Here is a 17,244-nt window from a genome sequence, read left to right as displayed (position 1 = left end):
AATGGTGGCCTTTTCAGTTTCTTTTTTTCCTTCAAAAAAAAAAAAAAAAAAACAAAAAAAAAAAACACACTGCCGAGAAGGAAAAGGCCTGGTATCCAAGCCACTTCTTTTATGACTAAAACTGCTGTGAATACTTAACTTGAACATAGCAATGTAGCTTAATCTGGTGTATGTGTGAATTGACTACCAAACAAACCAACAATAAATACAACCAAATACTGAGGTTGGAATACCAGCTGACACATACACTGGACAACGTGAGAGGCCAGCAGGGCTCCAGTATTTTCTGTGCAGATCAACCTGCCCTCCATCAGATCTCTTTTTATCTGCAGCGAGAATAAGTACCTATTAAAAAACAAACACACAAAGGCACAGACGTTTAGTGGCCATCTGTTCAGCTTCATGAGAAATAAATAAGCACAAACTGCACTTACCACAGATTAATGTAAGTATCTTTAAGAAAAGTAAATGCCATGTAAAAGCACTTCGAAAATAACTGAGAATCACAAATTACTGTTTATTTCTACAACTATACACAAGGCATTTTGTCAAGAAGTATAATATGATGCTGTAAAAACATAACTGTGTGCCTCAACAGGGGCATGAGGTAAATGTAATATCTGGTATGAAATGACAGTCACTGACCTTGTGTACTCCTCATGCAGCTGACCGGGGTCTGGAGGAAAGAACTTCACCGACAGTCTAAAGAACGTATTTGCTGGTCCTGAAAAACATAAAAACACATCAGCAGCACACACAAATATGTTCATTAGGTGGAATCTATCAGTATTTGAGCCAACTTACTCCTGACTTGTTTCACAATGGGTTTTGTGGGTTCGAGCCAAACCTAAAGAGAAAGAAGTATTATCATCATCATCATGATGAGAACGCATCACAAAATTCCACAGGTGGTGACAATTCTAGCTTAAATGTGTCTGGATATACTGAAGTGACGTGGCAATGTTCTGACACAGTGTTGTGGGATAAGACTAGGGTGGAATCCTCCCTCTAGGAGCCGGCTTTTGGTCGGATTGAGGGAGGAATGTGCTAGATCCAGGCAGATACTTCGAGAAACTGGTGTCAGCTGATATTTGCATAAATTCTTCTCACAGTGTCGCTTCACGTATGCATGTTTAGGGCAGCAAAATAAAATTCAGCTACTTGTCCTTCTGGCAAGTCAGCAACTACAGATGAAGATGAGCTGAATACCTGATTAGTCAACCAACAGTTCTGAGCTATTACACAAAAACATGACTGTTCAAGGTTCTCAGATGTGATGGTTGCTGCTTTGTCTCCTTTTACTATATAGAACACTGAATATATTTGGGGTCAAACTGGGCAAAGCACTTCAAATGTCTTCTGTCCAACCAACACTTTAAACCCAAAGTCATTAATTTGCCATCACGTAAAAAAAATGCTAATCCTCCTGTCTGAGAAGCTTAAACAAACAAATGTTGGGCATTTTTGCTTGAAAATGGACTCACACAATTAACGGACAATAAAAAAAAGTTGCAATCAGGGTTCCAGACTCACTTTTTCCACTGGTAGCACTGGTCCTCCTTGCTGAACGTTTTAGGGGCACCAACACAAAATTCAGGCACACCACCTAAGTGTTGCTTGTTTTTTTTTTTTTATCTCAACTGTATTACTGATAAATGCTTTGGCAACAAATCAACACTTTACAGAAATTACAATGTGCGGTTTTAATTTAAAAAGTCAAAGTGAAGTGCTTCTTGTTGGTGATACGAGTTTGTTGTATATAAAAGATAAAGCATGTATTTGAGCTGCCTGAGTCCATATGACCAGCGGGTGATCATGACGTTTATCGCCTCACTCGAATTTAAGGGTTTTAAGGCGGATCCGAGTCTAAAATACATGAACAGTGTGCGTTTATCGATACCAAACCACGGCAGACAGTCTTCAAAGGTTAGTAAAGCATCCTTCCCGTTGAGGTCACCCAGGACCCTACTTCCTTTCTCTGCCCAGTCATCTTTGATAAAGGGTTTGCCGCCTGAGATGAAATTGAAATTTCCCCAAACTGGCGAGGACCTGTGTAACATGGCATTATATCCTACGTTCTTCAATTCCCTTGCAGACTTGCAATGAGTATGTCATTATAGGCCTGTATTTCAGGGAGCTTTTCCTATAAGAAATATCAAAAAATAAAAGCGCTTTCAATTTCATATACATCACCAGGTCTTCCTACTTCTAAATGTCGCTGGCAGAGGCGCCACTATTCCATCACTGTGTACCTGTCCCTGCACAGTCGCACTGATGCGCCTCGTTATAACATTTTGTCATAGTGTTAAAAATATTTGCAAAATGCAGATAGATGGTCGCAGTCTGGAGCCCTGTTTAATGTGTTGCCTGCTCTCGTTTCTCTTCTCAAGTTATAGCCAAGCAAACAGTAAAAGTTATTTATTTCAGACATTCACATAGTCCTCTAAAATACACTGACATCAAGTCCAAACACTGCCAGGACAAGCAAGAGTCTCCTACATGTCACAGTTTGTATCTTTTACCCTGCAGGTCACTTACAGTTCATGGTTTAAACTGTACTTAAGCGGTTTTCATATGACCAACAAAGCACTTTTTTTGGAGGAAGAGCTTTGTTTAAAAGCCAAACAGCAGAAGAGCAATGGCACTACACACGGGGCATGGTTTTCAGTGCTCAAGCAAAAGGCCAGTGGGTCCTATAAAGTAAAAACTAACATGGCTCTATTGTCTTTGAGCATGGTGAGTTTCACATCTCCACTCTCTTGCTTTACAAAAAGCTTCTAGGTGGTCTTGAAATCCACTTATGCTTCTAGAAGAATAAAACAATGGAAAGTCTGACATTCCTATGTGGGCACTTGTGCCACACAAGTTAAAAATATTCCTGGGTTATATAGTGCTCAAGTCCAGTTAACAAAAACACACACACACCTCACTGTTTGCACTGCTGTAGAGCTAAATAAGAGCAACCGAGCTGCTGAAAAATGAAGCGGCTGATCAAGTGTTATCAAGTTCTGACATTTGACCTTTCAAATGCTGATGTCCTTTGCTCGTCTGTACTTAAATGTCACGTATGATCAACTAGTGACCCTGATATTCAATGTGTCTGCCAAACAGGAAACAAGACAGTTGTTGGTGTACATACCCAGTTCATTTGCATGTTCTGAAACTCCAGGCCAAAGTAATCACTCTCTATGAGGTTCCCTCTGTGGAAAACATCGGAGAGCAGCGCCTGTCCAAGAGCCTTTGGCTGAAAGAGAGAATGGAGAAACAGGAATCCTCATTTTCATCACTGCGTTAGTACAAAGATCTTACTCCGACAATATTATGATCAGTGGTAGAAGTAATTGCATTGCTTTGACTTAAAAATAAAACTTTAGGAAGAGCAATACAACTTATACACCAGCATAAATGATCCCCAGAGAGGATTAGGAAAAAACTAGCTTTCACTCCGGCCGAGACGAGAAGCCCCTTGCTTGTGCATAAAGTTAGCATTAAATAAATGCTGTCTGTCTCTGTGGTACTGAAAATATTTGGCATCTGTAAACGATGCACTTCACTGTGTGTTTTATGGCCACATATGTTCCATTTGTCGATTCAAATAGTTTCTTTTACTTGGATGTAAACTGCAAAACAACGTGACCACAGTGCAGCAGACACAAGAAGGAAATCTGCCGCAGTTGTACCTTCTCAGGATTGTGTTCACTAAATGAAGAACTAATTACTATGTACTAACAACACACTGCTCTTGAGGTTTGGAATCCTAGCTTGTGACTTTTTGGGAAAATTATAGCCTGAAACATCTGGTTGTAATATAAAATAGTATTTTTAAAAGCCTTACAAAAATAACTTTTTTGCACTGGCATTACAACTCAGTGGAAAGGACATTTAGTGTAGTTACTCTCTTCATTATTTTGATACAATCACATTCTACAAAACCACAAACAAAACAAAACAAAAAACAAACAAACTTTACATTGCCGGTGAAACCTTCTGACCCCACATGTGTAAATTCAGAAATCTGTTCTAAAAACTTATTTTCTGGACATTTAAAGTGTCAGATTGCAGCTGATCTCAAGCAGAGAAGAACTACTTGTGTGTTAAAATACTTTGCCTGGGTTGTCATAGTGTGCAAGCCAGACTATCCAGACAGCACCGGTAAGCATTCAAAATGCATCAGCAGCCAAATGTAAAGACCATTCGGAGGTTTTCTGCCTCACTGACTCGATCAGCACGAATGCCAATGAAATCATATACTGACTAAAATACCAACATCTGAAGCGCTTTGTAAACAGTTAGTGGATAACGACAGCGGCTCTATAAAACTCCCATTTCTTCTAGATTTCCTCCACAAGGTTTTCAAAGCACAATTCTTTCAGCTGTGAAACAATGTAGCTGGTGTATGATTGCAAATTTAAAGCCATGTTAAACAGGTATGAGTCTCATCACCTCTACTCTATCCCAACTTTTTTTTTTTTTATAAACCAAAACTTGATGGCATATTACTATAAACTGTAAAATAAAGACATTTTCTCCTCAGTGTAGTCATGAACAAACTGCAGTGCTCTGTTTTGACTCCAGTGCTTTCAGAAGCTCCTCCTCTGTTATTCATTAACCCTCTACAGGAATATCAATCTGCATTCACGGCACTCTGGTCTCAAGGGAGAATAAAATCCTCTTCTGACACCTTCAGCTTTATCTTCCACAGTCGGAGAAGAGAGATAACACTTTCACCGAGATCCAACTGCTCCCAGAAAGCTAGTCAAGAGGACAAGGTTCACTGCTGCGCAACACCCTCGTTTCCTCCTCTGTGAATGAAAAATGGTCCTATACTGGTATCGCGCTTTTCTATGCAATGAAACACACTCAAAGTGCCTTTACACTATTTTTCACTTATGCAATCGTGAACAAGTATTGATACACTCGCACACCGATAACGAAGCCATCAGGAGCAACTTATTTCAGCGTCTTTCCCCAAAACACGCCAACATGTGCACCACCAACCCTCCAGTTAGGACACGACCTGCTCCACCTCCTGAGCCACAGCTGCCCTCATCACAAACTGCATCCGCAATCATTTCTACATGGAACTTCATCACAACACAGACCAGTGCAGATCACTTCTATTTAAATAACTTCTTACTGCTGACCAAGGCGGGCAACCCTTTACTGCCTGCACTGTGGGTACACCGTTTATGTACCACCACCCTACTAGCGTTTTAAGAACAGTAATAAATAAGAGAGAATAAAGCTATGTGACAAAGGCAGTGAGCAAACCTGAATACAGGACAACAGAATGATGGTGTGCATGGAAACATGATATAAATGTAAAATGTTTGATTTGTGGGGTTGTTGAGCTCCTAGAAAGCACATCCACAGGGACCAACAGATGGTTCGACATAATGGCAGTGCCGTACAACTAAAGATCTGGTATGTTTAATAATGGTATTTTTTTTCTGCTGATATTAAAGGTTACTAGTAATGATAAAAATCCAAGTAGTCAGCTGACAAATTTAACCAATAACACTGAAAACTGATTGTTTTGTGATATTTATCCAACAAAAATACCTTTCCTAGCTCCAGTTGATGATTTCTGCTTTTCTTTGTTTTATATTATTCCAAATTGAAATATTTGGCTCCAGGAAATTGTGACGAGCATTTACATTATATAAATAAAACACTCAGATCCACCAATGATAAAACTGTAGCAGCCCTACAAATTATAATTTGGGGAAACTGAATTCCAGTACAGCACAATGTGAATAATCACTTCACAATTTGCATTACTAATGGTTGGTTCTCAGTTTTGGAGATGTAAATATTTTGTGAAAGCAGTCATCTAAAAAAAAAAAAATGAAAGTGAAATTATTACTCAAAATTCCTCAGTCTTCTTCAAACATGATCTAAATCCATTCTACCATGCAAACATGTGTGTCACATCTGTGGTGTGACAGTAAGATCGCATTCAGTTTGTTCACACCCAGCTTGTGGCTCCAACATTACAGTGGGTCACCTAATCGAGCACCGCAGGCAGCAGGGATTATGACAAGCAGATGTTTCTCTGGAAGACAAATCTTCCTCTGTGTGTATGGGTCTTTCTATGGTCGTGTAAGGATATTTTAGGGTTAAGTGTTAGAATCAGAGAACGGGTTGTGGTTAGGCATTTTGTATTGATGGTTAAAGTTAGTGTGTTTACACAGCGGCCAGTGATAGCTGCCATTCTAAGGAAAATGCATGGTGTGTCGTTATGATGCTTTAACTGTGGCTCAAATGTGACCGTGAATTCTCATGCTAATGAGGTAAACAAAAACATTCTTCTTCCTGTGGGCGTCCACATCCCGATCTTTCCCCAGTCAACACAGCAACTTTGCCAGATGATGTCACCGTCCGGTGTGGTGACAGTTAAACCAGATCCAACTTGTTCACCTCATGGAGTTGTAACATTTTGCCAGAGCCCCCTGCAATGCTGGTGCCAGCTGCAGGAAAATCAATCCCACATAGAGATTAATGGCGAGGGCTGCATTTTTTCCACACCTTTGAAACTCAGTCTGAATGAGGCCTTAGGGTAAGGGAATCAGAATGAGCTTTAGCTTTATTGGCCAGGTGTGTTGGACACATGAGGAATTTGACTCTGGTACAGTGGCTCTCAATGTGCATGTACAGTGTTCTTTCGTAAGTCAATGAGTAGACAAGTAAACAAGATAAGGCTGAGCGAATGAGAAAAGAAAAAGAATGAGCAAACAAGACAAAGGAATGTGCATTAGGAAAATAAAAATAAAGTACTTATAAATACACACACAGAGATGTTTTTCAGATAGATGGTGAGGGGGATGGGGGGCTCTTCCTACAGTCACTGTCATTTGGAACATGTGCAGCTCCAGGTTGTTTCAATCGCACCTCAGGACCAGCTGTTCAAATTCCCCATTTGTAGGCCAACTCATCACTGTCTTGGGTGAACCAATGGCCGTTGTGACATCTGCAAACTTCAGGAGTTTAACAGAGTGGTCCTCTGAGGTGCAGAGGGAGAACAGCGGGGAGAGCACACATCCCTGGGGGGCACCTGTGCTAATAGTACGGGTGCTGAATGTGGTTTTCCTCAGCCTCACCTGCTGCTTCCTGTCTGTCAGAAAGCTAGTGATCCACTGACAGGTGGGGGCAGGCACAATGAGCTGGGTCAGTTTAGAGTGGAGGATGTCTGGGATGATGGTATTGAACACAGAGTTGAAGTCCACAGAGAGGACCCGTAGGAGTTGAGGTGTCGCAGGATGTAATGCAGTGCCATGTTGACTGCATCATCCACTGACCCGTTTATCTGGTAGGCAAACTGCAAGGGGTCCAGCAGGGGGTCTCTGATGTCCTTTAGATGGGCCAGCAACACTCTCTCAAAGGACTTCATAACTACAGATGTCAGGGCGACAGGTCTGTAGTCATTCAGGGGGCTAGGGAACGCATTATGTGAATGAATGTCCTCACAAACAGTGAAAGACAAATGAGTGTGCATGTAGAGAATAAAGAGGAAAACAGACAAAAACAAAGGTGTAACCCAAATATTACCATAGCCTGACTCATACCCAGGGCTTCGGTGTTACTTGCATGACAGGTTAAGCATGGTTTACCAAACAGTAGTTTATCTCCCTCCCCCCGCCCTAACGTCCTACTAACAGCAGGGGTATGCTGGGACTTGTATCTGCCCCAGTGGGATGTATACTGCTTAGGCTTTGCCACCAGGAGATTCCCTGCTGACATACATTTGAAAGCTCTGCACACTAGTGGCCACATTCACACGTCTGCAAGGAGACATTTCAAAGTTCAGTGTGTTCTGTGATGCCTTTCTTAACTTTATGGCAACTTTCACTTGTCTATGATCAACCACTACCTGGCTTCAGCACACACCTGTGAACAGTTGGCCAGGTCACTTGTTAGCAGATAAACACTACATAGTGGTAATCAGGTGTTTCGGTGTGCCTTTTGCTCAAGTCACCTGTGTAACCCAGTTACTTTCAATGCTCAGCTCACATAAAAAAAAAGAAACAGACGGGACCTCTGAATGGCAGCTAATTACTGCCAGTGGCAAAAGATAACGAGTATTCAAAACAGAGATCCATAGTGTGCAGAACGACTTTAAAATGTTAAATCACACACGGCTATTAGAGTTAGTTGCTTCATCAGCTGTAGAGCAGAGGTACTCCTGAGCATGCATGTGAACACACATGCCTAACTATGCTCCATGCATTATTACAGATAGTCATACATTTGTTTATACTGTGCCAAACTATATTAATCCAATGCTACTTCATCTCAAAATCTTGCAAGATGCAGAGGATAACATTTCAAAGACTGAAACACTGCATCATGATTTTCACACCTCCATCTTCGTAACAAAAAGGTAAAAGACAACAGCAGTGGAGAGATGTGATCACTGATTACATGCTTTTGTCAACAGATTATGACAAAAATCAAAATGTGATTCCTGCTACTAGCCAGCGGTTGAAATTCCTAGGCTGAGCTTCCAGCAGGGTTTCACCAGCGAGTGCATCCCCTCCCCCACCACCTCAGCTCAAACTTTGTACTGGCCGTGACTGCTCTCTCTAACTACTCTTAACACCAGAGGCTGCCCCTGTCTCCCTCAACCCACTTGGCTGTCAGCCTGGCTATTTATGTGTTTGCCAACATTAAAGCAGAACCTGCCCGGATTCCCTCCCACCGATGCCCCAGCCGTACTGCATTTTCACACAGTTCCAGTTCCACGTCCCACCCTCAGTCTTTTTGCGAGTTTCAAGCTGGAAGTTAAGGCCAGCGAAGGGGCTGGCTGAGCTGGATAAAAGGAGCCTGTGTCTCCCTGTCCAGAAACCACAAGGCTGAGCTTTCTCCTGTGCTGACTGTGGGAGGGGCCTGTGGACAAGAGCCATGCAAACAAATGTTCGCTGATGACGACCATGTTGGGTACCTGCAGCAGATGAAGGCCAACAGATCAAAGCACACGCACCCTGATCTGATTTGTGTGTTATAACTCCAGGCTAAAGACACATGTGTACAGGTCACCATTTTCACAAGAGCTACGATCTATAATGTTTTACAAATTTCAAAAGTGGGAGAAAATACAGGCACAAGACAGAGCAGAATCCCTTCACTACATAACGTACAGCGAGAGCGGCAGGAAACACCAGGTGACATTTGGGCAGCTGAACAACCATAATGCCACAACAAGGAGAGGCACTTACTAGAAGGGCCAAACCATTTCAAACATTCAACACTGCAATTTTGTTTCTATTTTGTCTTACTGTATGCATGAGGGAAAACTGCTGTTCCATTATAGGAAAGGTCATGCCACTTCATTCACTTTATTTAAAGAGAAACATGATCAAATATACATAGAACTAGGACTGATATATCACACTGGCAGCTCCTCTGAAGTGGAAACTAAACACAAGTTGTCTAACAGATGTAAAGCTGTGCAGGCATCCTGTACACACACATACAAAACTATTCTCCCACCAACCCACGATTCCTCAGACTGAATGAACAGAAATATTAAGAAGTGCTGGGCAGTGGCAAACAGAGGCCATCTTGTTCTCGGCAGATGGCAGCCTGCTGCTGGACACCATAATTGCCACCATTCCCCTTTGTGCAGCCGTGTGTTTCTGTCTGCCACTTCCCATCAACACCGACTCCAGAACTTCCTCTGAACTTTGCAGGCTAACTTCAGTTGGCTTTCAATACGTACAGCTGAGTAAAACTGACAAAAACATCCTGAAAGCACAGACCTGCTTCTAGACAAATTAAACTTGTGTCTGACTCATTCTATTAGACTTTGAAAAATATGGTGCACAAGATTATGATACGTCATTTTTAGCAGTGCCCCCACACTCCATCTGCCAGTTGTGTCTACACAAGGATTTAGAACAGAGTAGTTACATACGTTAAATACACTAAACTAATCCAACTGAATTAGTAACTGCCAGGTCAAATGATATTATACTAAAAAATAAAAACTACCTGATTAATTGGTCATTGACATGAATGTTTATTACTTAAAAAGCCTCCACACTGAGATATCTTTAATATTCCTCCCCCACAGAGAAAGACAGGAACTTGCTCTGATATAGTGGCTTCCTTATTGCTTCCTATTCGCCTCCTGAATGACTCTGGCAGCAGGTAAACATGGGAACACACTGCAACAGAGTGCATATAAACATCTGCTCAAACCAACTGCCAACCTTTAAATGGGATTAATGTCTCTGTAAGTTAATTACAATGAAAAGAAAAAACAAGGGCCATCATTCTTTGTTATAGAGTGACTCACGTTAAACTGTGACTTGTCATTTGAAAGTTTCAGAGCTACTGAATCAGCACTGTATGCTACTCAATTATTTGAAATTTGATATTAAAAAATGTTTTCCATTCCGTAGGCCTGCTGTAATTTGCCCATGTTTGCATTACCTGTATAAGATAATGCACTGAGGAGTATGCAGCAATGCATGGAGACAAACTTGAAAACTTGTCCAACCGATCAGATGGTAAATTTAAAACAGCAAAGCACTGAGTCCTGGCTGGTTGTGCACTGATCCAGCCTTAGAGACAAGGCACAAAACTTCTACTATTACAGCAGAGAAATTACAAAGCACCCTGGCGCCTTACACGTAAACTGCCTGAATAAGAAGCCTTAATGAAGAAGGGATTTCAGCACCAAAGCCATGCAGCATCTGTCACCAACCCAAGCCACACGCAAGCCAGGTAGCCCAGGCCTGCAAGTTAAAATATATCCTGCTGTGTACTAAACTGCAGGGCTATCACTGTGTAAATACAAGACGATGAAGGAAACAAAGAGGTTGTGCAATAGCTGAGGAGAAACTCACGTCTGTGTAAAAGAACTCCTGGGAGTCGTCCAGCCCCTGCACACGGATTTGTAGTCCTCGCCCATTGCTGCTGCCACCGCTAACCGTGTTGGCACTGAGGGTCTGGCCCGACTCCAAAGTGCTGATACCAGCACTGAACTGGGCCCCCAGCCTTGTGCCAGGGGTCTGCAGGGCCCGGTACGAACCCTCTATCTCTCCCATTACAGCTCAGAGCAGCTCCCCCACCTCACTCCTGCAAACACAGAAATCATTGTTAAACTTGAGGAAAATGCAGAATATGACAACACGTGCGGTTAAAAGAAGATGGGCTATTATTCGGTCTGGGTCGAATAAAGTTACAAACGTGTTGGCTCAGTCCAGGGGACGACTGGTTTAACCAGTGTTTGCATTTGCTCTGAGGCTGTTTGTCGGACATGTGAGGTTCATTCATAACACGTGTAACACACGAAAACGTTGACATATCTGAGACCAATGGCCAATATCCACCTAAACTATATGTAGGCTAACGTTAACCAGCAGCAAAGCTTTCAGCCTCACCGAGAAGGCGAGCTAAAATACAGAAGAGTACCGACGGGGACCGACATGCACTTATTAAGGAACCCTGAATGAGGGCCTAGCTGGGTCAGCCAGACTTCAACGTTAGTATCCAAGATTTAACACTGGGAAAAACAAAAGGAGCGGAATTCACCCTCAACACAAAAGTCCAATAAAAGGTGACCTAAACAGGCATTAGTTTGCCGACTAGAAGCCAGGCGAAGTATTACCTCTAACCGAGTTTTCTCTCAGACAAAGTCGTCAAACATATCTAAACACGATAGCATGCCCATAAAGAAGCATTAAACTTACCACTTGCCCGTATGGAAACTAAAAGCTAAAAGTTGGTAACACGGTGAAGGACACTACTCCAGTCCATGGTCGTCGTCTTCCACAGGAGTGCGGATTGAGGGCTGCCATTGGCTCAAACGTGGCTGAGCAGCGACGCTTTGCCTTTGCTTTAAATAGCTTTCAACGTGTACGATCATACTCCCCACTGCGACCTTCTCATGAGGCCTCGTAGGATGTCTAAGACGTTTAAAAGTTTCTGGAGGCTATGCGTGTTTGACCCCTGGATGATATGAAATAAATGTGGATTTTTATATAACCCTCCAATTAAATGCAAGGTTTCATGAACATTCGGACCAGTGTGTGCGTGCGTCAGGAAACTTGGCTCCATACAGAGTTTAATCACATCAGTCATGATGTTTTGTGCCATTTAGTGTCATTTTAATCATAGTCTCACTGAACACTAACACGGGGAAAAGGCAAGAGCCGCTCCTGGCATTGAGATGGAGCGCCCCCTGCTGCCCACTGTAAAATAAAGAACAAAGTTGCATTATACTTCAGAAATGCTTAGACTAGTCCCATATGGAAAATAAGACAAACATGTATTTTGTTCAGATATCTGCCTTTCATATATATTAAATGGATACGTGCTACCATGTAGCAGAAGTATGTTTTCTTGCTTATATATATTCATTTGAATATTCTGAAAAATACACCCACATATTCAGCATATGAAAATAGGTATCTGTCATATGGACCTTTTTAATGTGACTTAACAAATAACCTACCCAGAAAAATCAAGTTTTCTAATGTTTTCTATGTGTATGTATTAAAATCTGCTGTCATTCTAATTAAAATTGTTTAAACATTTTATACATATACATATGCACAACATTGCATCCTAAAGGTGTGCTTTGTTCCTTTAGAAAAAAATCTAATAAAATAAAATAATTCGTTTTAAAAATGTACACAAAAACTGAAAATTGACTTTGCTGGCCATTATTCTTGTGAGCTTCTTGTTTAAACTTCATATTGTACACACCTGTTAAGTGACATATGACAGACAGACCTACATATTCTAACATGAACATTTATGTGTGGAAAAAATGTGTGTGTGCGTGTGTAAAGTTGTAAAAATGGCAACAGTATTTGCATCTTTATATCTAAAAGTATAAATTCAGTTACTAATATGTACCTGTCCATAGTTTTGTTCTGTTGTACAGCACCCTGGGCTCCTATGGGTTGTTGAGTGCTATAAAAATAAAGTTTATTATTATTATTAATATGTAAATATGATACAAATATCCTGCAACCAATGCAACACAGTAGAAAGCATTAAAAGGTATCTAATTAATTGTTTTTGACCTGCTAATTAATTGTCAGGGCCAAGAAGCTCTCCCAGCATGCAATGGGAATCACTGTCACTGGTCAGTCACAGTACAGCCCTTCTTCATTTTTGCCAGCCCACCCAACTTGTCTTCTTTCCTTCACAGAGGATCATATGATGCACTTATCAAACGTCACGGCTAGTGACTTTTTCCCCTTCTCCTGATGTCATAGTTAAATTTTTTTCAGTATAGTCATTATCAAAAACTCTTTCTTTCCCTCTGCCATCAGACTCCTAAACAGCTGAGGAGTTTGTTACCAGGAAATACGTCATGTACTGTCGACCTGTGCTGTTTACATTCTCAGTTTCTTCTTCTTCTTCTTCTTCTTCTAAACCGCTCAGTCCCAAACGGGGTCGCGGGGGGAGGCCGGAACCAATCCCAGCCAGCAATCGGGCGAAGCTGGGGTACACCCTGGACAGGTCGCCAGTCCCATTCTCAGTTTGCACATGCATAATTGCACATTGACTGTTGACTGCTGCACATGCTGCTCCCATGCAGCATACATTCTCTTATTATATCCTAATATATTTTTTATTATATTGCTCCATTTGCTGCTTAAAGTGCCTTAGATTTTGTGTTACTTATTTATCTACTTTATATTTCATTTGTATTTTGTGGCATTCATGTGGACGGCAAAGTAAGAATTTCATTGTACAGGGAAACACGTTTCCTAACTGTGCATATGACAAATAAACACTTTGACCCTGACCTTTGATCAGAACATGCTTTTGCTTCTTTTGAATGTTTTCTGCTTTTCATTTAGCTAATTAGAGAGAAGACAAGTGAAGCAGCTTCAAATATTTGAGGTGCTTCACAGAAGGCTACAGGCAGCTTTGAAGAAGCAGAAAGCTTTGAGTAACTCTGCCAGATTCAGTACAGCATGCTTCACTGGCCATTGTCATAGAGTACTTCAGATTGTAAGCATATAAGATAGTAAAACCAGCTGCAACATTAAATGTGGTGAACACAATAATGCATCAATATAGAGAAATATGAAATAGGTGACATGCACCACCCGTGACCCCGCTTGGGACTAAGCGGTTTAGAAAATGGATGGATGGTGACATGCGCCATTCTGCATAATAAGTACTTTTACTTTTGATACGTTTAAGTATATTTTGATGCTAATATGTTTGTAGCTTTACCTCAGTGAACTTCTGAATGCAGGAGTTTTACTTGTAAAAGAGTATTTTTACACTGTGGTATTGCTACATTTACACTAGTAAGGAATCTGAGGAGGCCTACTTTTCCACCACTAATGGATTGCAGCGGAGGAGGTCGGGCACTGACTCATTTTTTAAATCTAATCTCATAAGGACACTGAGGAATTATCCTATACTAAAATGTGTGATTAATAGGCCTTTGGTTACTACGGAATCCTTCCACCTCCATCAGCTCTTTTTGTGTATGAATACTCTGCTCCAGACTCCAGGATGCACTTCCTGCGCCAGCTCAGGAAGTTCGACCTGCCCCAGGAGCTGCTGATACAGTTCTACAGAGGAATCATCGAGTCTGTTCTCTGCACCTCCATCACTGTCTGGTTTGGCTCAGCAACCAAACAGGACAAGTACAGACGTCAGTGAACAGTCAGGACTGTAGAAAAGGTCACTGGTGTGAGCCTGCCCTCCATGGAGGACCTGTACACCGCACGGGTCAAAAGGAGGGCGGAGAGGATCACTGCTGACCCCTCACACCCCCCGGATACAATCTGTTTGAGCTCCTCCCCTCTGGACGGCCTTACAGGTCACTGTGCACCAAGACAACCAGGCACAGGGACAGTTTCTTCCCGCTGGCTGTCGCACTGATGAACACTTAACCCACGACAGTATAACTGGACAATAAGCCTCAGTGCAACACCCGTGTATATACATTGTACAGATTATACAGAGTCATAGAGGTCTCTAGTTTTAAGTACTCTATTTTTTTATCCCTAATTATCTCATTTCAAAGAACATTCCTTTGTTGTCTGCATTGTTACTGTCTGTTCATACTGCTTTTTCTGCATTGTTTGCACTTTCTGTTGCTTGTAAATACTGCTTAGTTTTGTTATATTACACAGCCTTATGCTGGTTTGCTGTTTGCACATTGAGAGCCGATGTATCTGAGTCAAATTCCTGTGTGTCCAACACACCTGGCCAATAAAGCTGATTCTGATCTGATTCTGATTCAGACATGATCTTAGCACATTCTTACTTTAGGCCAAATTCACAATGTTCAGAGAATCAGATTTACATTTCATCCAACAGGAATTTTTAACCGCAAAATAACCAAGAGTTCATAAGTTACAGAAAAGCCAGTTGGAAATGAAAACAATTTTTTTGTAACCGGACTCTGAGATGTGACGTTGGAGGATGTGATTGGTGGGCGGCCCTGGTATATATCCCTCAGCTTCTATTCCACCTCCTCGCCAGTGGAATTTCATTTCAGCTTCTGCACCTTCAGGGCAGACGAGAACATAAAACAAGTAGGTACTTTAGTTTCTTTTCACTGATCGTGCAGAATTCCTACACCATATGACTTATACCTTTAATATACGCGACAGAGTGGTACTTGTTGAGAAGACAGTTTGTTGGTGAACCCTTAACGTTACAGTAGGTCCTGGTCTGACTCCGTGTCATTTCTCTCCTTCTCAGCTGTATGCCTACGTGGACTTAGCGAGCTAGTAGAGCAAACTGATGTAAGCTAACATTAGCTCCCTAGCTAAGGCTACAGTTCAGCTTGTACCTTTTACGAGCCTGCTAATGTGATACAAAATAACATTACCACAGTCTATGAGTGTGGCAGATTTATGTTTAGGTTTTAGTTTCCAATACAGCATGAGCTTCATGTCCATAGCTGGCTAAGCTGCAGCTTGAAGTTCTGTGTAGGTCTATTTGAGTGAGCCAAGCTACCGATTAGCTGGGCGCTACGTGTCACAGTCGCTCACACCATGGTCAAAGTTTTTAGCAAGTTTGCTAACTAGCCAGGGGTTTGGAGCTGGTATTCCATGCTACAGAGATTTTGCTGCTTAACATCCCACTTCTGCTACAAGGTACATACATTTGTTCTTAGTACCGGACGTTATTTCAGTACCATGGACCTTTTAAACTAGTAGTTTGTCTCACTCTCAGTACGTTGGTTGACTAGCGTTAGCCAACGTGACGGCAGCTAGCATTAACAAATGTGTCGGTGGCAGCTGTCATCTGGTTAACTTAATAAAGTTACCATTCTAGCTAACTAGCTACTTAAATCCTCTATATGCGATTTGGGTCTAACCTTAAATAGGCTCGAAGGTTGTAATGGTGCAAGCAGGTTTTTACTAACATTAGACGAGACAGTCTGTGTTAACGTAGCAACTCATTAATGAATGATCTCTGAGATTAGATAATGTCACGCAAAAACTTAAGTTGCGTTTGGTGGACGTCACCGTGTGGTAGGGGTCGTCTGAGTTGGTGACTGGTGTAGTTAACTAGTCATTAGTCAGCAGTTTAAACTCACCACTCTTCCCATGACATGATAGTTAAAGCAAACCAAATTAGCCATGTAATGTACCCTTTATTAACTGACTATTGCTGCAGTGTAGAAAGGGCCAGCTGTCATTAGTTAGTTTCTTAAAGGAAACGGGGCATGTGTTGTCTGTGCTGACACTACTGTACCAAATACTAAATGTAGGAGCTAGCAAGTTGAATCTTATTTAATACTGAAGTTATAAATGTTGAATATGTACAAATGGTCAACTAATTATTTGGTATAGGTTGGGCTTTTATTAAAACTATTAAAGACAGAGCATACTTTGGTGGAAACTGACCCACATGAACTCTCTGAAGTGAGAGGAAATGGATGGCGGTCTAGTGACATAAATCCAGCTGTACCAGTGGTTTGCACAAAGCAACACACAATGTCAAATTGTACAGCCTTAAGTAATCACACCCTTTAATAAGAACCATTCATTGTGTAATAACTTTGTTGGCTCTTGTGTAAAAGCACAGCAGCCTATTAAACTGGTCTACCCAAAGCTGTTTCTTTAATAGGCAAGTCTGTTGTCTTGTATGACAAGCCAGGTGAAGGATGGTGAGTTCCAGGGGTGCCTACACTTCATTCAAGTTCAGTAATCTGCCTCTTGGCATCAGCTTTATCTGAACACTTCTTTATTTCTTGATAGTTTTGTTAGTCTCAGGAGGCTCTATAGCAGAAATGTTCCTGCT

At 41.6% G+C, this 17,244-nt stretch overlaps 2 protein-coding genes across 6 annotated transcripts in view; one reads left to right on the top strand and one right to left on the bottom strand.

Moving 5' to 3' along the window:
* Nucleotides 1–11,803, bottom strand: part of farp2 (FERM, RhoGEF and pleckstrin domain protein 2) — a 32,580-nt gene extending 20,777 nt beyond the window's left edge. For 4 of the 5 annotated variants that reach the window (XM_020609989.1, XM_020609992.1, XM_020609993.1 and 1 more), the window contains exons 1-6: nucleotides 11,697–11,803; nucleotides 10,851–11,082; nucleotides 3,140–3,244; nucleotides 805–847; nucleotides 646–724; nucleotides 248–345 (exon numbers count right to left, since the gene is read on the bottom strand). In XM_020609989.1, coding sequence (XP_020465645.1) covers nucleotides 248–345; nucleotides 646–724; nucleotides 805–847; nucleotides 3,140–3,244; nucleotides 10,851–11,051 — 526 coding nt within the window. In that variant the 5' untranslated portion in view covers nucleotides 11,052–11,082; nucleotides 11,697–11,803. Of the gene's footprint in view, nucleotides 1–247; nucleotides 346–645; nucleotides 725–804; nucleotides 848–3,139; nucleotides 3,245–10,850; nucleotides 11,083–11,614; nucleotides 11,673–11,696 lie in introns of those variants that run through there. The other variant, XM_020609991.1, reaches the window with a different exon arrangement.
* A 3,618-nt stretch (nucleotides 11,804–15,421) lies between these two features.
* The window catches only part of hdlbpa (high density lipoprotein binding protein a), a 17,714-nt gene continuing 15,891 nt past the window's right edge, over nucleotides 15,422–17,244 (top strand). The window contains exon 1 of the mRNA XM_020609988.1: nucleotides 15,422–15,524. The gene's annotated coding sequence lies outside the window, so the exon portion shown is untranslated. The remainder of the gene's footprint in view (nucleotides 15,525–17,244) is intronic.

The sequence above is a fragment of the Monopterus albus genome, unplaced genomic scaffold (assembly GCF_001952655.1).
Source record: "Monopterus albus unplaced genomic scaffold, M_albus_1.0 scaffold103.1, whole genome shotgun sequence".
Taxonomy (NCBI): Eukaryota; Metazoa; Chordata; class Actinopteri; order Synbranchiformes; family Synbranchidae; genus Monopterus; species Monopterus albus.
The sequence above is the reverse complement of the archived record's forward strand: the minus strand, read 5'-3'. Positions and strand labels throughout refer to the sequence as shown.